Consider the following 24,283-nt stretch of genomic DNA (forward strand, 5'->3'; position numbering starts at 1 on the left):
TTTCTAAGTAGAACTACATTCCTTGTGAAATACTGGCCTGAACTTAAAACACTTTCTTAAGAATAATTATTTTTATGATTTAAGCATTCTAAGCTTGCAAACTTCTTGTTTAATTTGTGTTAAATTCGAATTAATATGATTTTATAAGTGTATTTCACGGTTTGAAACGAATTGATCTAATTTACCTTATTCCTTATGGGCAGGGCTGTCCAACTGGCGGCCCGCCAAATTATTTTTACGGCCCGCGAGTACATTTTACTATAAATAAATTTATGTTACTAAATTATTATTATTAATATTAAAATTATTTTACTATGTGAAGATTTAAATCTAATTTGAATTTAAAGTAGGTACTATTTAGTTTGCGTAACTTCACTTAACCTGGCTGAATACAGCAGCAATCCGTTTAACGACTGATGGTTGACTCAACGTCGGCGCCACATATTATATTTGTGGTTGGTTGTTGTTTATCTATGGTTGGCGCACGTGATGCGCACACTACCCTGCGCTATTTGGTTGATTCATGCAATCGTGCGAGTGCAGTCTTGTCTAGAATTTGTTGAGGGGTGACTGTGTTATAATATTATTAACTTAATTTCATATTTATTTATTAATTAAAATAATTATTGAATATGAGTGCTACTAATAAAAGAAAAATAGACCTCGAAAATCGAGAATTTCGAGATCGCTGGGAGATTATTTATTTATTCTGAACGAGAATGGTAAACCACAGTGTTTGGAATGTTTACAAATCATAGCTGTGTGTAAAGAATATAACTTGAAGCGCTATTATCTTTCCATGCATGAAAAAAGTATCATTCGTACACGCGAGACATGAAAATACCACAAGTGAAAAAAATGAAAAAGCAGCTGGATCATCAAACGAATTATTTTAATCAAGAACCAAAATTTCAAGAAGCATCTGTAGCTGCATCGTTTGAAGTTTGTTTAGAAATAGTAAAGGCAAAGAAGCCATTTTTGGATGGAGAATTAATTTAAAAATGTGCCATAAAAATGGCTCAAGCATTTAATGACAACGAAACGGTAAGAAAATTTCAAACAGTATCACTTTCTCACCAGACTGTAAGCCGACGTGTAAACGAGATTAGCATGCGTGTCACTAATAAATTAGAAAACCTAATCAATAGTTGCTCCTATTTTTCGGTAGCATTGGACGAAAGCACAGACATTTCCGATACAAATCAAATGCTTATCTTTATAAGAACTGTAAATGAAAACTATAATTATTCAGGAGAACTTTTAAAATTACAATCATTACACGGAACAACAAAAGATGAAGATATTTACAAACAATTAAAATGTGCAATAGAGCAGTATGGCGGATTTGACAAGTGCACTGCTATTGTAACCGACGGTGCTAGAGCTATGACGGGCAAAAATATTGGGCTCGCGGGACTTTTGCAAAAAGAAGGAATAGAACGTCGTATGTTACACTGTATTATCCATCAGGAGGCATTATGTGGTTTATCCCTACAACTAAAAGACGTAATGGACAAGGTTTGCAAAATTACTAATTTAATTCGCGGCGGAAATCGTTCTCTTACACACCGAAAATTTAAAACATTTTTGGATGAATTGGAAACCGAGTGTGGAGATCTGCTTTTACATAGTAACGTTCGTTGGTTAAGTGTTGGAAAGTGCTTGAGGAGATTCTTTACACTTCGAAAAGAAGTTCATCTTTTTCTCACAGAAATTGCCGTCGATGAAAATTTGATAGCAAATTTAGTTGATAAAAATTTTATTTATTCGCTCGCTTTCCTAACGGACATTACAAATTATTTAAATATTTTGAATAAATCCTTGCAAGGACAATATCAAAATGTGTGCTGCCTTTATAAATATGTTACTGGATTTAGAAACAAATTAAAATTGTTAAGGTTTCATTTGGAGCAAAATAATTTATTTCATTTTGAATCTTGCAAAGAGATCTATGAAGAAATGAAGGAATGTAATATAGAAGCGAATTTTAAAATATTTCTACCAAAATTGGATATGCTAATTACAGATTTCAATGAAAGATTTTCTCAATTTGATGATCTTAAACCGTCTATTGATTTATTTTGTGATCCAATTAATATTGATATCAACTCCGTTGATCTTAAATATCAAATAGAATTATGCGACCTGCAGGCTGACCCATTTTTTACATCTCGTGGAGTAACTGGAATAGAAATATTCAAATTTTTAGATAAAGAGAAATATCCAAAATTGAGATATTTTGGACTTCAAATTGTATCAATGTTCGGAAGTACATATATCTGCGAGCGTGCATACTCGATATGAAATATATAAAGTCAAAATATAGAAACAGTTTGAAAGATTCCACTCTTGAAGATATAATTAGACTTGCCACAACAAATATTGATGTGGACATAAAAGATATTGTCGCTAAACAATTACGGCCACAATGTTCTCATTAATATATTACGAATATTTTAAAGTTTTCTTTTTATTATAAATAAAATATTTTTTTAATTAACATAAACTGACTTTTCATTTATCAACCTTCTTGGCCCCCGAAATGTTTGGTGAAGAAAATATGGCCCGCGGGCTATGGTAAATTGGACAGCGCTGCTTATGGGGAAAAGTCGGCTCGGTATCCGAACAGATAGACACTCGAACAGCCTTCTGAAGCGAATTAAGTTTGAGTGCCGATGTACTACCATATAATTAAATCGTTTCATAAATACTGAATTTTTCCTTGAAAAAGCTAGGGGTGAGTTTTACAAAAGTTTGTAAATGCTAATAACGAGTAAAACCTTCATTAAGTCCGACTTCACTAGAGATGACACACGATCCCCTATCTCCCCATCCTCGATCTTTAACCACCAAAATTTAATAGAATCAATCCCCTTAATACACAAATCTTCCTGGAAAATTTCAGACATTTTCGACAAAGGATACAAGAGTTATTAAGCTTCAAAGAGGGTGAACAAAATCGTGCCCCCTCACCAGTGCCGTAACCAGGGCGGTGCCAGCGGTACCCAGGTACAGGGCGCAGTCCCTGGGGGGCGTATAAATGACCTGGACCGAGTTTTATATCATAGTTTTGGGGCGTAGTTACAGAAGCTCGCACCGGGCGCATAAAAGACTAGTTACGACGCTGCCCCTCACACACTAACATCCATAGAAAAAAACTCGAAGGTTTTTCCATTTCTCGACGTTTGAAAGTTTTCTGAGTCCAAATATGTATAAAATCTTGGGGGTATCTTTTTTGACAGATCGCCATATTTTCCTTCTGATATATATGACAACCGGAAAAGTAAAAATCAATATCTAAAAAAAAGCATAGAAAAGCCAAGAAACATCTGTAGAAAAATTCTTGTTTCTCATACTTCTGATTGATGTCTGGCAAGAATGATTTTTTATTCTGAGAATTCGGTCCAATTTACAGACAGATCTAAAACTGGTAGCGGCATTGCCGGAATCGTAAAAGATATTCGAATAGAAATTGATGTTTGCTATTATTAGTTTTAGAGTTCTAGATAAGTGTTTTTTCACTAAGACAAGACACCGTTATGTCTGACAATCAAACAGTTTTGCAAACATTTAGCTCTTAGTAACTTAATTTTGTGCTGTATTTGAGAGTGCTTCTCGCGTTTCTTTGAACTGGTGTTCATAATGCTTTCTCCATGAATCACTTGAGATAATAGGAGCATGAAAACTTTTTAATTCCCTCATATCCGGGGATTTTATGTTGATTTAAGTAAACAAGATACTAGTGACACTTTTGTTGGCCCGAGCCAGCTCTTGTTATTTCTTCCTTTTTCTAGAGCCGATAATAACTAGAGATTTAAAGACATAACTTCGTTGTTTGAAGCTATCAGAAGAAGATCCTTTATAAAGCATAGAAAAGTTTTCTATCTTCTAGCAAAATAAAGAAGGTTTTTATCTTAGAAACCAGATTTGCTTTCTAATCTCTTGACTTTTATACACAGAGTATGCTATGTAAAGACCGGAAATTCTAAACCGGAAATTCCTCCATGATTTGTCTATCAATTCGAGTATTTAATCTACTATTTCGTGCACTTACAGCACATTTTAATTTAAAAGTTCGTCGTAATTTGCATGTATTTTGATAATAATTACACATTTATTAAATACTTTTCTAATTACTTTCGTGTTTACAGATGTATGAGACGAAAACAATTCCAGTTCGGGACGATAATAATGGCCATAAAGTACACGAAGTTTACAAAGCTAAAAATATTTCACCGGTGCTTTTGTCAAGTGCCAAGTTATTATGTGTAGGTGGTTAAACAGCGCGGCGCGCGTCACGTGTGACGTATTTATTATTTAATTCTTACGTAATGTTATTTTTTAAGTTGAAAATCTAACATCACTGATCTACTGCGTTATTAAGCGATTATTTGTAGTTTTGAGTTAATAAATATGAATAATAATTGAGTAATTTATACGTGGTAATTAGCGTATTGTACGCAATGCTAATTAACTTATTGTACTTGAATTCTATAAAGTAGAATATATGGGATATTTTAATTCTAATTCAGTTTCATTTAAAATGACAGAAATGATCAATTATAAAAGTAAAATCTTCGTAATTTGCAAACCAAACTGTATAAATTATAAACACAAACAGATGTGATGACACACTTAAGTGCATGAATCATTCCTATTTTTAAAATTTATAACCTTGTTTAGAAATTAAATCCTGTCTTATTGTATCTAAAATGGATGATTTGATTTACTTCATAAAAAGGAACAATAGTGTATTACTTCATGTGTAACAATTACTTAGGGGTTTTTAATTTTAAGGGACCTCCAAATGAATTTCAGTTGCTTTACTGCCCTTACCTTATGCTGCATGGCAATACACACATAGCTCGCATGCAAGGTCAAATAACGTTACAGTCGAAAAGTAGTAGTACAGATAGTCTGTTATAGACTCATTGAACAGATTCAAGTATTTATATAGGTACACACGTACCGGTATAACTGACAACTCTGAACGTGTGGATGAAAGAACTGTCAGTTTTTCATCATGTATACCAGGCAGGTATGTACTCCTGTTCAAATATACCATTTTAGTCACCGTTTTTATTTGCAAAAACTAAATACAAAAATAATACAAAACTCATATTTATTTCTTTTTTTTCGAGGTAGATTTTCACATTAAGTTTAGTTTTTGTTTTGTTTTCTGATCGATTAATTTTGTTCTGTTTTGTTATAGTAGCGGTTCGTTATATCTAACTTTTACTGTATTGTATTTTAAAAATATTTTTGACAGTATCAATTGTAAATACAACTGTAGAAATGCTATTTGAGAATGAAAAATTAAATAAAACAAAAATAATAGCTGTGTAATACCTCGTATAATAGGCATATATTTAATTCTCAGAACGCACGTAATTTAATTTCTATTTATGTGAAGGAAAAAGCATCGAAAACTGTCGCATATATATCACAATCAAAATCAGTTTCATCTATGGCACGTGATCTATATTCTGCCAATTATATAAGACTAAATTATATAAGACCCCGAAACAAAAGTTCTTTTTAAAACATTTTTAACTGTACTCATGCATAAAAATACGTACAGATGTAATATAATATTATATATATATATAATAATAAAAGCAAAGTATTCACTCACCACCAACCGAAACCGAAACCGATTTTATTTTTAATTTTAGTTTCAGTTTCGGTGTAGAGGCCAAATTTTTAATTATTAAAAAAAAAAGGCAGTGCTTTGTGGTATGCAAGACCGTCTCTGCAATATTATTCAATACACCAAAAAATAAGAAAATTAACAAGAATAAAAATACAAATTAAAAAATAAAAGCAGAATAAATGTAAAGAAATCTATTGTAAGATTCGTAAAATGTAAAATCAATAAAAATTATGTATAAAAATGCAAAATTATAAAGTACGATAAAAATAAGAATTAAAAGAAACTGATAAAATTAACATTATTTCTATATTACAGAAAATCCAGCAACGAGTTGCTCCATCTGTTACGATATTTTAGCAGGGTCCGACTTAATGATACTCGTCATTAAGTCTGACCCTACTCGAGATATGACACACGATCCCCTTTATCTCCCCATCCCGTCGACCTTTAACCACCAGAATTTAGCAGTATTAATCCCCCTAATATATAAACCTCCCTGCTGAATTTCAGAAATTTTCAACAAAATCACAGGAGTTACTGAGCTTGAAAGAGGGTGAACAAAATCGTGGTCTCTCCACACACTAACATCCATACGTACAGAAAAAATCTCGAACTTTTTTGAATTTCTCAACGTTTCAAGGTTAGAAATGGGGAAGCGATCATTTTTTGACCGATCATCATAATTTTCCTCTGTTATGATTAACAGAGCAGAGAAAATAATAATACGGGGTCTTCCAGAAAGAATTTACCATTTTAAATTACTGTAATTGTGTTAATTATTACCTGAAAAGTGTACAGTACAATGTACAATCAATGTATCCTAATTGATAGAGTAACTATTCGAGTTTCATTGAAGACTTTCTATTTCACTCTAATAGTCTGAGTCGATCTGGACTTTTTTCCTTATAAATACGCCCCTTTTCCCCTAAACTTAATACCAACAAAAATCTTACTCACTAAAATTTTTTACAAAATCATACTGCAAAATAATGATTTTCTGTTTCAATTTCAAACTTTAAAGGTGTTATTGGTGTTATTTCAGTTTTTGCAAATAGAGGAGATCTTATTCGGAAGAAAAAAATATTTTTCACCTGGTTTTTCACCTGTACACACTGTTTTTGTGTTTCCAACCTTAAGGTCTCTCTTCAGCAGGTTTACAATAACAATGTTCTATAACAAAATTTATAAAACTTATTATAACAATTTTAAAAACCTGACAATAATGTGTAAAGTTTCCCTGTTTTCTATTAACATTACATCTATATCTATAAATTATCCATGAAAGGATTTTTAACATTTTAAAAAAATCTTTTAAATTAATTTGCGATATTGAGTTACATATAATCTGATTCAAGTCTGTATGAAGTCCATTCAGGGTGGGTATGTATAACACTGTCCAGTGAAACACCGTAATGTTAGAAAATTTATTTGCAGCTGAATGCCAGAGGTTGTGGCACTGATTTGCAACTGACAGCAAGTTTCTTTAGATATAAGAGACTTATAAAGGTGACTGAGTCAGGGAGTTTCGTAATTCTTCTCCAACCAAAACAATAAGACGATCGTTATTAAGGTCTTCTTTGCTGAAACCTTTTGTGGATTGTAAGGTGAGTAATTTGATTCCAATCTGTGAGAACATGAGATTGGTTTAAAATATTAAATAGTTGGGTAATAAGACGAAAGATACTATCCGGGGAGTTTTGAAAGAAGAAATGTTATCTCATATTTAGTTTCGTATAAAGACACTGGATCGTGCCAGGTTAAATTTTGCGATAATTAGTACGATTTTTTTAAAACAGATTTGGGTTTGTTCCAGCGTTATGGTAGTTTTTTAATTGAAGAGAACACACAGTTCATATTGACTAGAGGACTGATCAGAGTAGCTTGTAAGATATTGTCTATTTCACAAGTGAAAGTATGCTTAGGATGTTGAGGTTTTTATAATGGTTTATGAAAAATTTATTGGCTAAATTGCAAGGACTTTTGAGAGGTTTAAAAAAAATGTTGAGCGTGATTTACACGTATATTATTTTTTTGAATTTTTAAACAATTAAAACAGGCTATTTTGTGTTTGGTTTATTTGTTTTACAGAAACGCGACATGTGGGCGATCGGCTGAGCAGGGACATTGATCGGGAGGACTTTTATGGGAAACACGTTTGTAACACCTAATAGGGACTTTTACAGGTCCCTATTAAGTGTTACAAACGTGAAGAAAACCCGGAAAATTCCACGTAGTCAGACAATTGGCGAGGGACAAACTCACGACCAACCACCAGTTTTCGGTGCTATTTTGGGAATTGAAAGTAAAAATTTTTATATAAATTAAATTAAATTAAAACCAATTATATTTTCGCATGTTAAAACTGGAGCAACACTACGTTGAAAAAAGTCATGCATGTGTGAGGGACGGAAATGTAAAGAAACCTTTCATTTTTCCCCTCATTGAAAATTTTTGCCAATCTTATGATCGGAGGATGATCGCATTTCTTTCCCGGAGTCGTTTCCTTTCCGAGGGAACTCATTGAATGCGTCACGAGGAACTAATCGCTAAAATTCACGTTTGGCGTAAAGGGATAACGTGATTCGGGGTATAAAGGGGGGTGACTCAAGAACGAGAGGTCGAGGGGCTTCGGAGAGAATAGTAACTGTGCACGGGCCAAGAAAAGGAGCCGTCGAATCCCGAACAATCCTCCGATACGGAATATCTGTTCGACTCTCAAGACACTGGAGCCATTCCACCCAACGGACGGAAGATTTCAGAAGAGTTTACCCCAACCCGAGATACGCCGCTCTGTCCCAACGATCGCAGAGGTATGCTAACGATGGTTCTTTCAGACCCCCCGTTAGGGGATAGGGAACACAAAGGTCGATAGTACCGCGGTGTTAGTTATTGTATCTAAATATTTGTTGTCTAATAAATTTTGGTTTCATTGTTGAATGGTGTCAGTTACTCGGATATCGCCGACGCCTTACCGATGATCCCACCCACCTCCTCCACTCGACCTGACAAAATTACTCCCGACTCCTCGGGAGGAGAAAACGTAAAAGGAAACCAGCCAACCTCTGACTAGTGGGTAGGTTTCACCGACTTGCTTGCCGACAAAAAGAGGTACGACTTCGTCCTACCTCCTGGGCTACCCACACATGTATTTGCAGTGAAAAATTTTTAAATTGTACCGTATTTATTCTTTCTCTCTAACATAAGCCACACTATTAGAGAACACTTGGAATTACACTTCAAATCGCTATTTATACCTTAGTAATCGAGTCTAGAAAAGTTTAGCAGTTTGAGTTTACATCCAATATTTATATTAAAATGAGTTGCATCACAGAGTTGCTTTACAAAATTTAATAATGCAATATAGTAACAGTAATATATTCAAATTACTCTAACAAGTAAGTAATACAATTATTGACATAAGAAAAAATTTAAGCATTTTAGAAATTATATGGTAGATTATTGTGTTACGACTTACACTACAGAATGAATATTGTTACATTAATGTATTCACTTATACACATGTATAGTCACTTCATCTACGAATGACTTTTTAAGTTTTGATATACAATCAAATCCTACACTAATGAAGAAATCGTAAAATCGCTCTGTCCTGAGGAAATTTTTCGGTTTGGGTTCCTTTTCCGACAGGTTTTACAGTATAATGTGGAATTCAGGTAAATATTTTAAATTTAACATAACCAAAAGAAAGAAATACTTATACAACCCAGTACTGCACAAATATGAGATTCCCGCTGCACGATTCAAAATTTCCATTACACCTTTTGTGTCCAGTTGCACGTTAGAATATGTGCTGGGAAATATATAGTTATAAGAATGAAAAAATGATATTTTAGAAGTAGAAAAGTACTATTTGAAAAATTTGTTTGGAGACTAAACATTTAAACTATGCACAAATTTATTTATAAAAACATTTAGAAGCAAAAAATTAACAAATCGAATAATAATAAGGAAAAAGTAGGCTATAGCATACTATATTGTTTGTCAACACTCATTATAAAATCAGCGCATCAAAGAGTCGTCGGAATCGAACGAAATTGTACATGTGTGAGTGTAACCGTGATATAAGTAATTAAAAAATGAAAACAAAAGGATCATTTACTGCAGGAAAAACTACAAATGAAAGGAGGTTCTAGTACCTCTTGGGCCACCTCTAGCATGAATACACAATGTGATACGAGCGGGCATGGAGGAATACAGGTGCCGTATGTTATCCTGCGACATCTCAGTCCACAGTTACTGCAAGTAGCCTTTTAGTTCTGCTAAAGTTCTAAGCTGTCTAATTTGGCGGAAGCAGTCCTAAGACACCCTTGTTGTGTATGGTCGAGCATTGTCCTGTTGGAAAATGGCTCTTGGAAGCCCTGCTATGAGAGGCAACACGTGTGGCTGCGGGACTAACATACCACTGGACTGTCATGGTCCTTTGAATCATTACTAGAGGTGATCAGCTGTAGTATGTGATGACACTCAGACCATCACGTCAGCTGTGGAGACGGTGTGCCTCTCTATAGTGTAGTCAGGATTGATGCGTTCAGCACGGGGCTTCCAGACACGAACATGGCCGTCATCAGTGCCCAAACTGAATGTATATTTCTTTGGAACCGGGAACCAATTGTCAAACTCGATTGTACCGAAATAAAATTATGTGCAATTTTTGTTTCTCTTAGTTATTCATTAAAAGAACAAATAACGCAAAACATGAGCTGATTATCTATTTAATGTTTTTTATTTTATTTTAAAGAAAGTAAAATTTCTGAATGCCTTTTGCTTTCTAAGGTGCTATTTTCAAAGAAAAGAAAAGAAAAAAACTGGCAATGGTTCTTACTCGATTTTCCTGGCACTCGAACAGGAGGTTATTCTTAACCTCCTGTTCTAGTGCCAGGGGGGAATCATTGGGAAGTCCAACAATTTTCAGTTATAACAAAAGCTTGAAAACAGTAATTTTGATAAAGTATGACAAAAAAATCTCCATTTAAAAATATTTAAATTTCAAAAACACCAACTGAAAGTTTAAACTGTATGTGGCGGCATTATTGTGAAATATTACTAAAAATAACTTTTATATTATTAATTATTACAAAAAGGCAAAAAAGATTTAATTTTTAGGTTAATAAGAATTTTTTTTTTAAATATTGTAAATGCCAATAATGCGTAGCATTTTCATTAAGTCGACCTCACTCGAGATATGACGTGATCCCCCTCTATCTCCCCACCCCTTCAAGTCCCACACTCCAAAACTTAATAGCATCGATGCTTCTAATATACAAGTTATCAAACCGAATTTCGTTTCTTAATCTTTACTCCATCTTAAATTATTAAATGAACTATTTAAGTTAGAAGTGATATTTATTGTCCCATTTGTTGACTTATGTCGCGACTACCAATTTTTCTTTTGTCTTCGACTGATCTAAGAATTTCACGAAATTCAATCAGTAAATATAGTCTTTCTACAACAAAAATGGTATCAAAAATTTATCAACAAAGAAATGGTACAATCGTGGGTTCTATTATAAGTCCGAAATTAGCAGAGATCTGTATGGAAATAGTAGATAACGAACACGTTATGTAGATGATTCATTTGTGATATTTGATGATAAAATAACAAATAAAATAATTATAATATTTTTACATTTTGGACTCGGAAATTTGGAACGTGGGGAAATGCAAACAATTCCGGAATTTTTTCTATGTCCGCTATGTTCAATATCATAACAGATGGTGCTACACATAAAGTCTTAAATGTGCCGGGAAAGTTAAGCAAATCGTCGCTGGAGTTTTACCTTACATTACGTGTATTTGCTGTTTTGAGTTTATCGAAATAGATATTGTTCAGGATTGGTAATGGATTAATTCACTTTTCATTATTTCTAATAGGAAAATTCATTCGGAATACAAAAGATTCAGAGTTCGAACAAATTCCTAGAATGAATTATATTCGAAGTACGAGGCACCACTATATGTAAAGAAAAATGTATTCATTAATTTATTATAATTGTTTTTATGTCCTTGCATCTTACTTTATTTTATTATTTTCAATTGGGACTAATCGTATTATTAGGACAATTACACTGGTGTACTGGTTATTTGCAAAAAGGAGGCGTTCTTAATCAGAAAGAGGGGGAAAAAATCTTTATTTTTACCTGTTGTTTTCCCTGTACACATAATACACGTGATATTCATGTTTCGGACCAATAACTCCTTCATCAGCAGGTTTACCACAACGATGTTCTAAAATAATGTACATAATACCAGAAAAAAAAAACGATTTATTCAAGAAATATTTATATCGTAGGTCAGATAAAGAAAACTGATATAATGGAAGAAAAAGAGGTAGTTTATTCCTTTGATTGTAATTGTAACCTCCCAAAAAATACTAAACGAAAATTAAAACTATTCATAAAAGAACATATACCGTCGATAAAGGGTAATTATGCAGTGGTGGAACATTGCAAAAGTAATGGTTGTGAAATAGATTTAAACACGATTAAAATAAAGAAAAAAGAAAGCAACAATTTTAAATGTCGGTTATTTGAACATATCTACATAAAAAGACAAAGCAATAAAATTAACAATAACCTATGACCTGAAATCCACCAATCATGGCGGAGCAAAATCAATGACCACAGTAACAGGCAAAGGGTTATTCCGTTCCGACCCCCCAAATAAAGGTCTTTTTTAAACATTTTTAGCTGTATTTCATGCATAAAAATACCTATAGATGTAATATTACACTATATATGTTATATGAATGGTGCGGTTTTAAAAATTAATAATAAATCTATTTATTGCCTTATATGGGAAAACCTTACAGCATAAGCAGCGGCAACTGTCCAAGTTTTTTATGCGCTACCCGGTCTTCGCTTGTCACGCTTACTGTGCAGACAGTGACGGGTGACTCATTTCTAGACATGTTGGAAACCTGGTTGTTACCGAGCTGAACACCAATTATGATGACTACATTTTGCAACTGGACGGTGCTCTGCCCCATTTTTACAGGAATGTACGCGAACTTCTTAATCGTGTTCTTCACCAACGCTGGATTGGACATGGAGCAACAGCAGACAACAACCTGCTTCCCTGGCCACCCCTTCGCCAGATTTAACACCCTGCGATTTCTTTTTTGTGGGGGTTTGTTAAAGACCGAGTTTAAGTACCGTCAATGCCCGTGTCCCTTGAGGAACTGTGTGATTGGAAAAGCATGCACTGCAGACCCATCACGGAGAACATGTTACACCGCGTATGGGAAGAATTTGATTACCGTGTAGATGTGTGTCGTGTGACCATGGGTGTGCACATTGAAGGATTGTGATTAATGCATAAAAAACTTGGACATTTGCCGCTGCTTATGCTGTAATATTTGCCCATATAAGGTAATAAATAGATTTATTATTAATTTTTTAAACCGTACCATTCATTTATAAACATCCTGTATATTATATATCTATATACTGTATATATTAAAAGCATAATGTTCAGTCACCACCAACCGAAACCGAAACCGATTTTCAGTTTTAATTAACCGCTACCTAGTATTAATAAATACTGAATATTAATTACATTTTTGAATTTCTCTTTGCAATTAATGAAAAATGGCAAAGTTTTATCGAAATCCACCGATCAAATTTTGAGAACGCAATTATGGTTCGTTAGTATGGCCGGGATGCCGGCGGTTACTAGTTACTACGGCGCCGGCTGTAACCGACGATGGTAATAGTGTAATGATACTCCGAAAGACGAGATCGGACCAGAGGTTTGGTTAACCTTCGAGCTGTTAAGACGTGTCACGGAGACCTCTGCTGGTTCCAGTAACTGTATAGCGTCCACCACTAGACCTAACTCTGTCTAATGAAGAGATTATAAGATTGCTAAATTTTCCCAGCGATACTGATTGGAAAAGAACCTTACTATTCATTGTCGACCCATCAAACGGACGATATACCCTTCAGGATTTGGTACCTAGACTAAGGGTGCGACCAGGCAGACGCGACTTTACTAGCGAGCGAGAGATTGCGAGCGATACAGTTCTTGCAAAGGAAAACACGCACAAGCGAGAAGTGAGAAATCTCTCTGGCGAGAGAAAATTTCTGGTTTTCGGACATATCTGACAGGGTTTGATATTTATCGCGTCTCGCCTCTTCTCGCCATATATTCTCGCTCGCGTCTGCATAGTCCTACGTGGCAGTGTCCCGCGACCGGCAATTTTTTTTTAACTTATTATTCTATAAAGATTATTTATATTTGTTGTGTATCAATTTGTTAGTGATAACAATTACCTGTCAAATTTACCGTTTTACACTTTCCGTCGATTAAGTTGTCTCGCCGCCATTCTGTAAACGACGACCATCCACTGGATATAAGCCGCTGGCGAGTTGGACGCGCGTACAAAGATTCTTTTCGCGGAGATTTTAGTTAACGAGAAGTTTATTAACGTTAAAGGTAAGAGGTGTAATATCATTAATATAGGAAATCGGAAAATATCTATATACTGTACTTACATTGGCTCTGGCCAGACATTTCACGCGAAGTGGTTAGGAACAATTTTTAAACTTTGGAACGGACATTATAAAATCGAATATTTACGATAAATAAAATGTTTCGACGAACAGATGAGAAATCTTATTGGATTACTTTATTACGTCAACGTGAAAGAAAAAAAAAATTTTACTGGCTTTGCAGGCGATTTAAAAGGTAATGATTTGATAAAATATAAAGAGAAAACTTCTTTTATTGAATTGGATCCATAAGAAATGAAACAAACAGATTTTTCAACCAACGATTAACCACGTGGCCAAATATAGAACATGGAGGCAGTAAATTATTTGGTTTTAACAACTAACGCTGTCACACTGGACCAGATGAAGGCATACAATTCACTCGATGCTCATAATTATTTGACAAGCGGATTTATTCATCGTGATATTTTACTCGTAATGATTTAATTTTGCTTGTAGGAAAGGTACTGTACATGTAGGCCTACGTATCTTCATGTGAGACTTTACATTACTCATAACATAACTGCGTTAATATAAAGATAAAATGTGGTTAAATATAAAATTACATTCGAGTTAAGTTGTATTTATAATTACCGTTAAATTTTCTCTTTTGTCATTATGGTTTTGTGTTTCGCAAGTTTCTAACAACCTATTATTAAGATTAAATTAATTAGCCTAATGCTATAATAGACCTATGGCTATAATAAATTGGAGGGCTTATCACAACAGGGACTGGCTGGAGCAAAATAGACTAAATTTTTACAAAACTTAGCTTTTAATTAACCACAATCAAATTTTTAGTAGAATGCATTTCGGGCACAAAATATCTCATTAGCTTACATACACCCATACAGTATAAACACAAATATCTATCAAGACTATCATAACATAAATCGCAATTCCAGACTAATACATTCTGGAATTGACTGATCAGGAGTTTCCTAATAATTTACTGTCTCCATGTTCTATAGTTGGCCATGTTCTATAGTATGTTTTTTATGTCCACATGATGGACATAAAAACATATATACCAGAACTTCTAATAACACAGATAGTAAAATAGAATTAAAACAATTAGATAATAAGTTTACTTATGAAGTTAAAAAATTGGCATAAACAGTATTATAAAAATAGGTTTAATACTAAATATAAAACCGATAAAACTTACACATCCTTTCCCTATATTAATGATATACACAATAACTGTAAGAAAATTTTAAAAAATGATAACATAGTTTTGGCCCTATCCCTGACCAACAAAATTTCGCACAACATTCCTTCCGAAAATAAAAAGCACAAAACCAATGTTGATAAATTAAAAAAGTCGAGTGTAGTTTATAAAATCAGTTGTTATTGTCAAAACCCAAAATATTACATAGGTGAAACGGGTAGACAATTAGAATTAAGAATTAAAGAACACGAAGCCGCTATAAGATTAAAATACAATAATTTCCCTTGGTTTACTCATACCAATCATAGTAATTGTCAAATTAACAAAAACAACATAAAAATACTTCATTACGAAAATGATTTATATAAAGGTAAATTCAAAGAACATATTGAAATAATAAAATATAATAAAGATCATTTGGTTAATCTCTCAAACGGTGTGCAAATCGATGAACAATATGATAGGGGACTGGACTAGAAAAAATAATCCATAATGGTAGTGTCGTAAGCAGTTTACAAGTGTAATACTGGGGATAATAAAAATAAAACTTTATGTATGTATTGTTTTTTATAATTGTTAAATAAATTACTTATATCATGTAAAAAACTGTTGCTTTAACTAATGTTATTCCGAATATATTTGGTTTAAAAGAATACACCATGTTTAAATAAAAAAAGACCTTTCATTGTATAATTATATATCGGTAAATATCACATTGGTATGTATCCCATACGTTGTACAAAATGATTAATTATGCATACTGTTATCTGATAACTTACAACAGTATTACTGTTAATATAACGCTGTTATTGTGAATTAAAAAATGTACCTCTACGGTTTGTAACGTCAATTTGATCTGTAAACTTTAAACTGTTGTCACCCGATAATTACCCATGTGCTTGCCAGATTTTTACTAGAAATCTGTACTTTTGTCAATTACGTGTCAATTTCACTTTGCACTATTGTCACCCGACACACACCCATGTTTGTATTTTAAAAATCTGAAAGGCGCTCCTCTGCCTTCAAAGGTATGTAAAGAAGTTTTTTGTGTCTGTAAAGATCATCTACACGCGAGTTTTTTTGTAAATTAACTAAGTTTTTTGTTATTTTTAATACTTCTGTAGCATTACACTGAGGAGGGGCTTAAACGCTACATAGGCCCGAAATGCATTTGCAATCTCCAATAAAGGAGTATCTAACCCGATAGCTATGAGGAAGTCTACCGGATTTATTTATTCGGATTAAAGCATACATTCAAAGTAATTATTGTTTACGATGTATTTGTTAAGTACCCGGTTCATCTCATGAAACTTTTCATTGAAATTATAGATCTAAATTATTACGTATTTAACTTAATTAAGATATATTGTGTAACGTCAAAAATATTATTTATTGAAATATAACTAAATAGCTGAATTAACTTTGAAACTTAAACTTAGTGTTCTAATTAGTATATTAGTAGAAAGTTCAGAATTACATATTACGTATAAACAGAATAACAGACAAACATAATAGAAATAATTAGTATTCGTACATAGTTCATACGTATTAGAATTCTCATATATATCAAATTGCAGCAAATTGTGTTATTTAGACTAATACCATTGCTATGCCCTAAAACATTTCATTTTAGGTAATTCGTCACCTTCTCAGCCCACATTAAGTCAAGTTTGCAGGACTCTACTGCAATATAAACTAAAAAGAAGAAAAAAAAAAAACACTCTACTGTTTAAAGTTACAATTTTCAAATTTTAGAAGACATTGAGCTATGTTAATGATTTATTTGAATGATTTTTTTAATTACTTGATAGTCTTAATTATAATGTTAACAATTTGTATATTTTACCTTAAAAATTTTATCACCATATAAAGAAATTACTCATTATTTAAACCAAAAATATCAAATCTTCCGTACATAAGGAACGTTTTTAACAAAATACTTTATCATATTTATAATTTACTATAAAATAATTATAATTATATTAAAACAATTTATATACCAGTCGACGTTGGAAACTGCTTCAATAGTTTATATATAGCGTTGTGTAAAATTCATGCTAATTTACGTTATTTACAAGCATTTGTCGTTGATATTCTTACCTTATTTTGCTTTAATTTTACTCTAGCTATGACTTCTAAAACAGGTGAGAATGCCGAGTGGGAAAATTTTAGAAAGTAAACATTACTTTTTAAAATTTTCCACAGTGGGTGATCGGTTAACGAACATAATCCGTTCCAAGACTTCGTTCGCTAACCGAATTGTTCGTTAACCGATTATCGACTTACCATAAGTTTTTATGGAAATTTGATTAATTCGTTCTGGAGACCCCCCAAAATAAAAAAAAAAATATATAATATTTCTTACTACGTTTATTTGTATGCAATAATAAAAATACATATATACACAGTCTTGCATTTTTATCAGTCATGTATTTTCCGTTTGTGGGGGTTAAAGAATCTGTCTAATGTCGATTGCTTTTCTCTCTTCTTCAGGATTTTTCAGCATTGTAATTGTAAGATCCCCAAGCCTATTAACCTCAACCTGGTTTGGATACCATTCTTTATTTCTCAGATGTGATTTTTGTCACTCCTTAAGCTGCTTGAGTCTTCTTGATTATACTGTATCTTTGTTAGATAACATTGAACTGCAGCTTATTGTAGACCTGTTTAAGCTATACTGCCCAGCAACATCAGACATCTGCTCACCCTCTACAGTTGCTATTATACTCTCACCTTTAGAAAAAAAAAACCCTACGCAAAACTTAACGAGTGCCCACCCGACAGTCTGGCGAATACTATAAAAGAACTCTTTCTGTCAGAAAAATAAAAGACTGGAATTACAAGGGAGAGTTTCAAAGTTCGGAGGAATACTATCCGATCAGTGTATACCGGGTTGAGCGTCGATGTCGACGTCTCCCGCGCTCCGAAACGTTTCGAATTGTTGCCCGAAGACAAGGGAAGACCAATCGCGTATTCATTATTTTACGTCGCTTCTTCCTGTGTTTGTTCTATGAGGTGTTCGTTATCCGAACATGTGTTCGTTGTCCGAACATAAAAATCTTTCGCGAAAGAGTTCGTTATCCGATTTGTTCGCTAATCGAACTGTTCGTTAACTGATCACCCACTGTATATCATTTATTTATTTTATTTAAGTTTCTAGCAGTGCATCTTATATAATTATTGCGTTAAAGATGTATTCACAAATTATTATTATACGTTGACCACATTTGGGCCGGAAAAATGGTTAATTCGGCAAGGCTTTGGAACCAAGGGTGCCGGAAATTCGGTGATGTCACTGTACTACTCTTTATGCAGTTTCATATTTTTAAAGAAAGCTTTCTAAATTTAAAAGCACGACATTTATTGATGTAGATAGAAATTATTGCGTATAACGAATAGGATAAACAACTAAAAAATGAAAATGAACTATCTACATCTATAGTCTAATAGAATCGAAATGATAAAATGTGCTGCTGTCATAAAAATTTTCTGGGAAGATAGAGGCAGTGAAATCGACTGCTTGATTAATTATTGAATTATTATGACTTTCGGTTTGCATCGGAAGTTTATATATAGTGTTAATCGGGGCCCCCTAATACCTGGTCTCATCTTTCACCTATCTAATTCCGTTCACGAGATTAAGAACAGACAGACACACCACAACGGGAATTTATAGGTGTACAATTTTTTTTTTCGAATTGCAACCCAATTAATTTAAAATATGAATAAAATCCTAATGTTAAAACTTTAAAAAAAAAATTGAAAATAAATTTATAATGGAGAGAATATTTAAAAAGTCCTTTTAAAATTTTAAGAACGGAGAAAAACCTCATTAAAGTAACTAAAAATTATTACTAAAATCCATCAACGAGTTGCATAACTTTCCCGGCGAAAAATATTTGTGGCGGAGCAATAGCGAAGCCTCTTGTACGAGGCTTAGAAAATTGCGTTCGTTCTCAAAATTTAATGGGCCTATTGTGATAAAACTTTGCCATTTCCAATTAATTGCGACGAGGAACCCAAAAATGTAATGACGGTCCATTTAAATGTAAAAAATATGAGTTCATGACTTCGTTTTCGATATACAGACAAAATATTACAGGTTTTTTGCTCTTAAATGTAGGCTTTTAAAAATTATGTAAAAAGCTACGGCACATATATTATACAGTATACACAGTATAATATAATATTGATGGAAGTAGACGGAAATAAATTTCTTAACAGAGGTCGATACACAAAAAAGGTTGGGAACCCTTATATTAAAGTGACAAAGCGCACCTTACGGAATTTAGGCCTATGAATCAAAAATAAAAACAGTATTGCGTGTGTCTAACGAAAAATAGGCGCCAAAAACGAACAAAACACAAGAACAAAGCAATTTAAAGCGATTGCTTTGTTCTTGGATCGTCTCTCCGTACCCGATCAGTTCAAGAACCGTGTCTCCCGTGTTTCTCCTATGTTCCCACTCCTCGACTTTTAACCACTAAAATTTATAAGGATCAAGTTACCCCGTCAAATTTCCTTTCTTAATGATTATCCTTAGATATTAAACGAAATAAATGCCAACACACAAGGAATTTTTTCGCGTTTCAGATTTTTAAGGATCTCAAAACGTCGAGATTTGCAAAAAGAAGCCGGTGGATTAAAATAAAACACTCGGAAAATCAACCGTTTCCGAGACAAATGATGTTTTCAGTTCTGTAATCACTCGCTATCAACGGACTATCACTCTTTCAGGATAACACTCGTAATTCTTATCTTCTGTAGTAAAACATGCAATTTTTAGATATAACTATAACGCATTATTTCAATAAAACATTACAGTATATTTAATGGCATTATTTACAACAGTTCTTATTAAAATTGTCAGATTTCCAACTACCATTTATCTCGGAAATCATTAATTCAGGAGCATTTTTACTTATTTTGACCAGTTTTTTCGTGGCTTTCTAAACACTCTGTATAAATTTCTAAGCTAACGCGTACTAATAAATTTACAGTTTGATATTAATTTAATTTTTATTATCTAAAATACATTTAAAACGATTTTTGAATTAAGTAAAAATAAATTTTCCTTACCGGATATTTGTAAAACTTGGATTTCTTTCTGTTTCCTCTTCAAGAGATCTTCACTATTTGATTTAAATTATATGAAAGAAAAAAAAACCCATGTAAAGATAAACTATTATAAACAAGCAATTACTTATTGTGACAATGTTTAATCATATTTTAATTTAAAAATAAGAGTTTTTTGTATCTGGTCTCGATTTTCATGTATTTACTAACTAACATGAAAATAATTATATGTTTCTAGGCAAAATGTATGTAAAATAAAATAAATTTCTATGAATAATGCTCTAGAAACTTTATGAAATACGGTCTTATGAGATCTTTTTGGGAAATGTCTTCCGATTAAAAAAGATAAAGTAAAATTATTGAGTAGAAGTAGAAGAATTAAAGAGTTTCTCACAAAAAAAAATAATAATAATAATACAGTCGATAAAGCATCGAGTATTCAATATATTAATTTAAAAAAGTAAAGTATTATATGCATTACAAAGGTGTCAAAGTTTAATCCTTGACACGTTTTGGGAATCTGACGATCGATTTAAAGCATCATGTCATCTATCTACTTTAAACTTTATTATCATTAATTTGTCAGCATTGTTTTAAACTATTGTATCTCTTCTGTCTTGCTATTAGTTATTCTTCATAGAATTATTAAACATATTTAATCAATATTGTTGTTATTCACAAAGCTACGGTCGGTATTTTTATGACCAAGAATAAAGTTTATTTAATTTGTTAAATAATTTTACAACAAACAGAACTTATGACATTTGTTGAGTATTGGGAACAACTGTTTTTTTTTTTTAGTATAACCTTCTCTCATTGGATCGAGGTCCAGCCAATATAAATCCGGTTTGTGGCAATAAATTATAAATTGCGATACAGAAGTGAACAGTATTGAGTGACTTCGCGGGATTGGTTCTTACAATGTAATGAGGAAGAAAATCTCCGGTATTAAGACATTATGGTATTATCATGGTAATTTTGATTTATTTTATATGAATAAAGAAAGCAGCTCAGACATACTTGCAATCATCAGCCCGTAATTTGTACAGATCCGTTTTAAATAAGTTAAAAATACATCATACAATTACAACAAAAAGTAATTAATTTTTATCAATAAATGTAAATTATAATTTATTTTAACGAAACATAAATTTAAACTACAATGTATTCACGTTGAACATATTCTTGAAGTGTTTCCAACATACACATACAAAACACAAACACAAATATCTAATTCAACGTTTTCCAGCATAGTCGCTATCGCTCCTCGAGGTGACAAACGATTTACCTGGAAGTCCGATAAATTATTAAGGATCGCTATGTTATTACTTTAATTATATTCTTATATATAACTGAAATAATAATAATGTACAAAAAGAATAGATATACACAGTGGTGATAGTCGAAATAGTTAACAAAGGGTTCGCTAGCAGAAAATTTTTCCCTCACATTCACCGACAAACGAAATGAAAGTTTTGGCTAGAAATAAATACAATACCTTTTCTTGCGATATAGCTAATAATCAGTGGCGTATTTGAAACGTAACGAGCCCTGGGCGAAGACCAGGTAACAATAGTGTATTAGTGCTGTCGACCTTTTTTTTTATTTATTTTTGCAGAGAAATTTTTCACCCCGAATGGCACTGCTGATAATAGACAGATGTCATCATCTCTCGAAATACAATATCCTTTTTATTTCGCTGTTCATAGCCCGACACGTGTTCCACAGCCATCTTGTATTTTCTCGCGTGCGTGGAATTCTGGGATCTCTCTTATGATTGGATCTAGTTTCAAGAACTCTCTTGAATCGATCGCAATTAAACCTCGTTTCGGTCGAGATTGAAACGGTCGAGAGAGATCGCACCAAGACATAGTCCCCGACCTCGCTCACAATCTAGACTGAAATGCTCGGTGCGAACGGGGTATAAGGCTCTAGTTTAGTAGTATTACAGAGTATAATGTTATTATATATATTTTAATATATTTTTAAATATATTTTAATACATTTTTTAATATATTTAGATATATTTTTAATATATTTAAATATATTTTTAAATATATTTAAATATATTTTTTAATATATTTAGATATATTTTTTAATATATTTTAATATATTTTAATATATTTTTTTTTTAAAAAAACAAAATTACTGAGAAATGTTCCGTGTGTTTAACAAGGTTTGGAAAACTAAAAATTTTAACAACGGGTTCGGCCGAATCTGTGCGAACCCGCTGAATATCACCACTGGATATACAAGGTGTTACAATTGAATTCTTGGAATGGCCGCGTAGTGTTGTCCGTGACATAATTATATCGAAATTAGTATTCGAACATGTTTGAACTAATACGTGAGTAAATTTCAAGTTGATAGAGCTAGTTGCTAATTAGCTGTTGTAAAGATAAGTTATCTGTGTGTAGGCTCAGAAACAAACCGTCAGAGTATTCAATGGAAATCCCGATGCTGGTGTGTTTCTCCGATCACAAGGGAATACGGTCGGATGGCCGAGCGGTTAAAATGGCAGCCTACCGCTCTGAGGGACCCGGGATCGAATCCTGACGGGTCAAAAAACCCCGTGGTGAGGATGGTTCAACCGGATATGTCGGCTCCCATCTCTCACCACCCGGTCACCCCTAGTCGTACCCATAACGGGCTTGCTAAAAGAGGCCCTCTTAGTTTCCACAGGAAGAGCGGAAAGAGTTTTAAAAAATTACAAGGAAATAGTCCAGCAAGAATTTATTAAACAGGACAAATAGTCAACCAACAACGCTAGTTAGAATTACTGCAGAGATTACGAGATTCTGTCCGAACAAAAATTCCCGAACTGTAGCCTGAGAAGTGGGTCATTCATCATGCCAAGTCACAGTGCACTCACCATGAGACATTTTCTGGCCAAAAAGCGATTACCCAGTTAGATCATCCAGTCTATTCACCTGACTTAGCTCCGTGTGATTTCTGGTCATTTCCAAAATTAAAAGACGCGCTAAAAGGACGAAGATTTTCTCATATAATTGATATCCAATAGAATGTTAGTTCAACGGTATTCCAGAAAATGAGTTCCAGGCTTGCTTCCAGAAATAGGAATGCCGTTTAAGTTAGTGTACAAATGCACAAAGAGTGTTCTTTGAAGGCGACAGTGGCCATCAGTGTACAGTTCCGCATGTACATTTTTTAAAGGTACATTCCGGGAAAAAAATTGTTACACTTTGTATCTAAATATCAAAATAAATTGACAAGTAACAAAGTTTGAAACTTCTGATCTAATTAATTGTATTAATATATTTTAACAAATTTATAATTTAATGTAAATTTAGTGTAAACATTAGTAATTTCCTATTTTTTAACACATCTTCAAAAAAAAATGTAAAAGGAAATTTGAAATTTTGTTTGCAAATGGCGTTGTAAGTGTTAAACATGCACTTATTACCTCGTAAAATATTAGTATATGTATAGGTAATGTTAACTGAATATATTCTAAGTTTCTTCCATAATTTATAGGTCCAAAAGGAGATATCACGAAATTATCGGTCGCTATACCATCAAAATATCGTCAGTATGATAAACATAAACGAAGCAAGCAGGATGGTAAAGGATGAAAAGTGATCAATATGGTAGCATATAGGCCACTATATAAGCATCCAAAGGGCGTGGTGTTTTCTGGCCCACTTTAAAAGATTTCCTAATGAAAATAAATAATGTGGATAACATTACTTATTATGTTCCAAAATTAGGAAAACCGTTTGCATTGATTAGAAATTGATACAAAGAATTTTCAAGTATATAATGATTTACAAGAACTAGAATTCGGACTCACTGTAATCCAAATTTAACGCTTTGCATGAAAATTAGCAAAAATATCCTACAACAAACATTCCT

General features: G+C 32.9%; 2 protein-coding genes across 3 annotated transcripts in view; both read right to left on the reverse strand.

Moving 5' to 3' along the window:
• LOC136975020 (uncharacterized) overlaps positions 1-13,953 on the reverse strand; it is a 98,239-nt gene extending 84,286 nt beyond the window's left edge. Inside the window, exon 1 of the mRNA XM_067270011.1 lies at positions 13,945-13,953. The gene's annotated coding sequence lies outside the window, so the exon portion shown is untranslated. The remainder of the gene's footprint in view (positions 1-13,944) is intronic.
• LOC136975017 (baculoviral IAP repeat-containing protein 7-like) overlaps positions 1-24,283 on the reverse strand; it is a 98,654-nt gene that overhangs the window by 30,780 nt on the left and 43,591 nt on the right. For both annotated transcript variants that reach the window (XM_067270006.1, XM_067270007.1), the window contains exon 3: positions 20,414-20,480. In XM_067270006.1, coding sequence (XP_067126107.1) covers positions 20,414-20,480 — 67 coding nt within the window. The remainder of the gene's footprint in view (positions 1-20,413; positions 20,481-24,283) is intronic.

This window comes from Centruroides vittatus, unplaced genomic scaffold (genome assembly GCF_030686945.1).
Source record: "Centruroides vittatus isolate TY-2023 unplaced genomic scaffold, ASM3068694v2 contig_361, whole genome shotgun sequence".
NCBI classification, from domain to species: domain Eukaryota; kingdom Metazoa; phylum Arthropoda; class Arachnida; order Scorpiones; family Buthidae; genus Centruroides; species Centruroides vittatus.